Source organism: Pteropus vampyrus, unplaced genomic scaffold (assembly GCF_000151845.1).
Source record: "Pteropus vampyrus isolate Shadow unplaced genomic scaffold, Pvam_2.0 Scaffold1, whole genome shotgun sequence".
Taxonomy (NCBI): domain Eukaryota; kingdom Metazoa; phylum Chordata; class Mammalia; order Chiroptera; family Pteropodidae; genus Pteropus; species Pteropus vampyrus.
Window position 1 is genome coordinate 3353546 of NW_011888782.1, and position 3190 is coordinate 3356735.

At 36.4% G+C, this 3190-nt stretch overlaps 1 protein-coding gene across 1 annotated transcript in view; it reads right to left on the reverse strand.

Annotated features, from left to right (window-relative positions):
- LOC105288515 (collagen alpha-4(VI) chain-like) overlaps positions 1 to 3190 on the reverse strand; it is an 88433-nt gene that overhangs the window by 31922 nt on the left and 53321 nt on the right. The window contains exon 23 of the mRNA XM_011354785.1: positions 356 to 418. Coding sequence (XP_011353087.1) covers positions 356 to 418 — 63 coding nt within the window. The remainder of the gene's footprint in view (positions 1 to 355; positions 419 to 3190) is intronic.

Consider the following 3190-nt stretch of genomic DNA (forward strand, 5'->3'; position numbering starts at 1 on the left):
AAACTGGAGTAGTAACTGCTTCCTTATAGAAAATATAACCAGTAAACCAGTCATTTATTTCTTTTATGTTATTTTTTCTTGAACTATATATATGAGCTTGTGTTATACATCTTTGAGGCTCAAACCCGATCTCAGTAATTACTATATTCCCACAATATACCCAGAGTAGAAGGGGGTACGTAGCTAGTGGTCAATGTCTACTGCATAAAATTAGCTATTTCTAGAAATTCCTGATACCCACAGATCCCAGAACAAACAGGGTAGCTTTATGCTATTCGTCCAGAAACACTCAGGTGTATGAACTGGCCATTGTTAATGAGGAGCTGTGTTGCAGCTTTTAGTTTTTTGTACCTACCTGAGCACCCAGTAAGCCTTTTTGTCCAAAAGTTCCTGGTGGTCCTCGCTTTCCTCTCGGTCCCTGGTCCAAAGGTGAAATTAAAATTCAGCCAGTTTTTACAGAGCTACATAAATATTTTCCATGTAGCCACAAAATCATCTTGGATGCCTTTGGAAGCACAAATTAAGGTGCCCTGGCCCATCACTATCTCATTTATCACACCTTCATCAAGCAGCATCTGCACTCTAAAGCACCCCAGCACACTCACTTCAAACTCACTCTGTCTGAGGCACAAGATGTGAATCCTTAACATCTATTTCTTTAACCATATCTCCAGTTAAATATGATGAACAATAACGTTTGACAACATTGCTTTATATTTTAATTCACTCAACTAATTTTAAATCCTAAAAGAGAGGAGCTGCAAGGATGTGATCTCCTTTGAAAAATCAACCTTTTCCTTATACCTACAAAGGCTGAACAAGAAGATTATGTTCTGATTTTTATCAAATACCAAAAGTACATTTAAGTGGCCTAATCTCACTGGGCACATTGCTGGGGAGTTGCTCATTTTCTCCCCAATCTATTTTACTTTACCGATTTCTGACACTTTAATTTTTCTCTAGCTTTTCTGAGAAATGGTTTCTTATGAGAAGCATTGATCATGGTTTCTATACTCCCGGGTGAGGTATTGAGTCATCAGTTTAAATAGACCATCATACCCACATCCCAGTGGGGAATGAGAATTAAAAAGAGGTTTGATCGATTATCTTGCTCATGGCTCACCACAAGACCTGCTCCCCTTTCTCTCAGCAGTATAATAAAGTGAATATAAAGGAGAAAGCCAGGACACAACACTAGTGGGGGGTCCAAATTTGAATTAAGCCAGGGATCAAAGGAAAAGACAAAAACACATCTCTCAGTTGTTTCCCTCTATGTTCAGATACTATTTCCTATCATAAAGTAAATACGATCTCTAACTATACATTGATTACCCATTTCTTTCTTTAGTATCTTTGTCAAGTGGAAAAACAGCAGAAACCTTCTCAAATTATCATCTGATACTCATAGGATCTTTAAAGTTAAGGAGAATGATTCAATGTGTTAGTAAAATTTGTTGTTTTAAAGTTCTTCCATTTGAGGGAACTTGGAAATAATTTAACATTTAAAAGTGAGATGCAGAAAGTACTCCAGAAGTGTTTACAGAGTGACAGATTTGGGTTATGCTTAGAAGACTCCAAAAGAACTGGTTGGAAGTTTAAACCCCCAGTTACCATGAACTAGTTTACACACTCCACTGGACTGAACTCCTTCAGGGCTACTTGCCCTGATGGTCTGACTATCCCAGGCCTATCAGCAAAATGCCCTGTGAATAATAGGTACTCAATAAACATACTGCTTATTTTTCCTGCCAAACTGAATACAAATTTAATGAATTAAATACTATTTGAGTATTTTGAATACACAGTTTCAGAGGCAGTAATGAAGAGCTTAGATTTATAACTATACTGCCTGAATTTGAATTCTACCTTGATCACTTACTAACAGTGTGAGCTTGGCCAATTTACCTAACTTCTCCATCCCTGCTCCATTTCTCCCCTGTAAAGTGGGGATAATAAATCCCCCACCGAAGGATGAGATAAGTTAATACAAGTGGTTAAGGCCATACCTAGGACATAGTAAGAGCTCAATAAATATGAGTTATTAAGCTTTAACCTGCCTAGAAGAAAGACTATACAACCTGCTTTGGGAGGCCCTGGAAGTTAGGTATCCAAGGCCATTCCAATATATGTTAAATCTCTACCAAAGAATCTAAGTTAAAATTTTAAACAAATACCCTTTCATACTGAAAACAAGTTCACTGATACAACCTGCGGGCCTGGATACCCAAGCTCTCCTTGATAACCCTGTTCACCGGATTCTCCACGTACACCCTGTCAAAATAAATAAAATTAAGTGAGTTTACCAGGCATCTTTAGTGTTCTCAATTGAAGGCAGCCTTCCCTGCAAGATTTTATTTGAAAGCCACAGGAGAAAGATAAAAAGGATTTAAGTGTCTGGGCTCAGTCCTCTTAGGATATGGAATTGGAAAAGAATGGGGTGATAGTTCCACTTATGTTGAGAAAATGAAAGACCAGATTCTTATGTCTCTCCCAGTCTTTGCACATTTCCTTCCAATGCCTCAGCTAGTGATGGAAGCAAAAATACTTTGTTTAAATTACTCAAACTTCCATTTTACATAATAACTGGTTACTGAAAGCCCGTCTATTCTTCTTAAGGGATATGGGCTAAATGCTGACTGGTGTTAAGGACCTTTGTTTTGTATGAGGAAACTCAGAATGTTGAACACAGCAAAAAGCATGACGTTCGAAGGAAAAGGTCCATAAAGCACTTAGAGAAATAGCAGAAAACTGGCTTTAAAACCTTATAGGTTCTTACAGCAGTAACCTAATTATCTAGGCAAAGGATGAGCTGTTAAAATTATTCATCTGATAACTGATTTAATTTCTCCCTCTAATTAATATTTTCATTTCTACAGAGAATATATATTTGTTAAGATTGAAGATAATACCCATTCTGTGAGTTATTCTGCCTTCTTTCTCATGTTGCTCACATGTTGACGAGGCTGCCGATTATTCATAGATTTACAAAGAAAAAAATCTTAAACTCAATCAATCAATATATAGAACAATTACTTGTGCTTCTTAAGTTTTTAAAACTATTCAAATAAATAGGAAGCATTTTTATTAATTATTACTGTTATATTAATCTACTCTTCAAGAGTTGATTTTTTAGATTTATAAATATGAACCAAGTTTTAAAAGGCATGTAGCTAGAAATTTTGAAACAGGT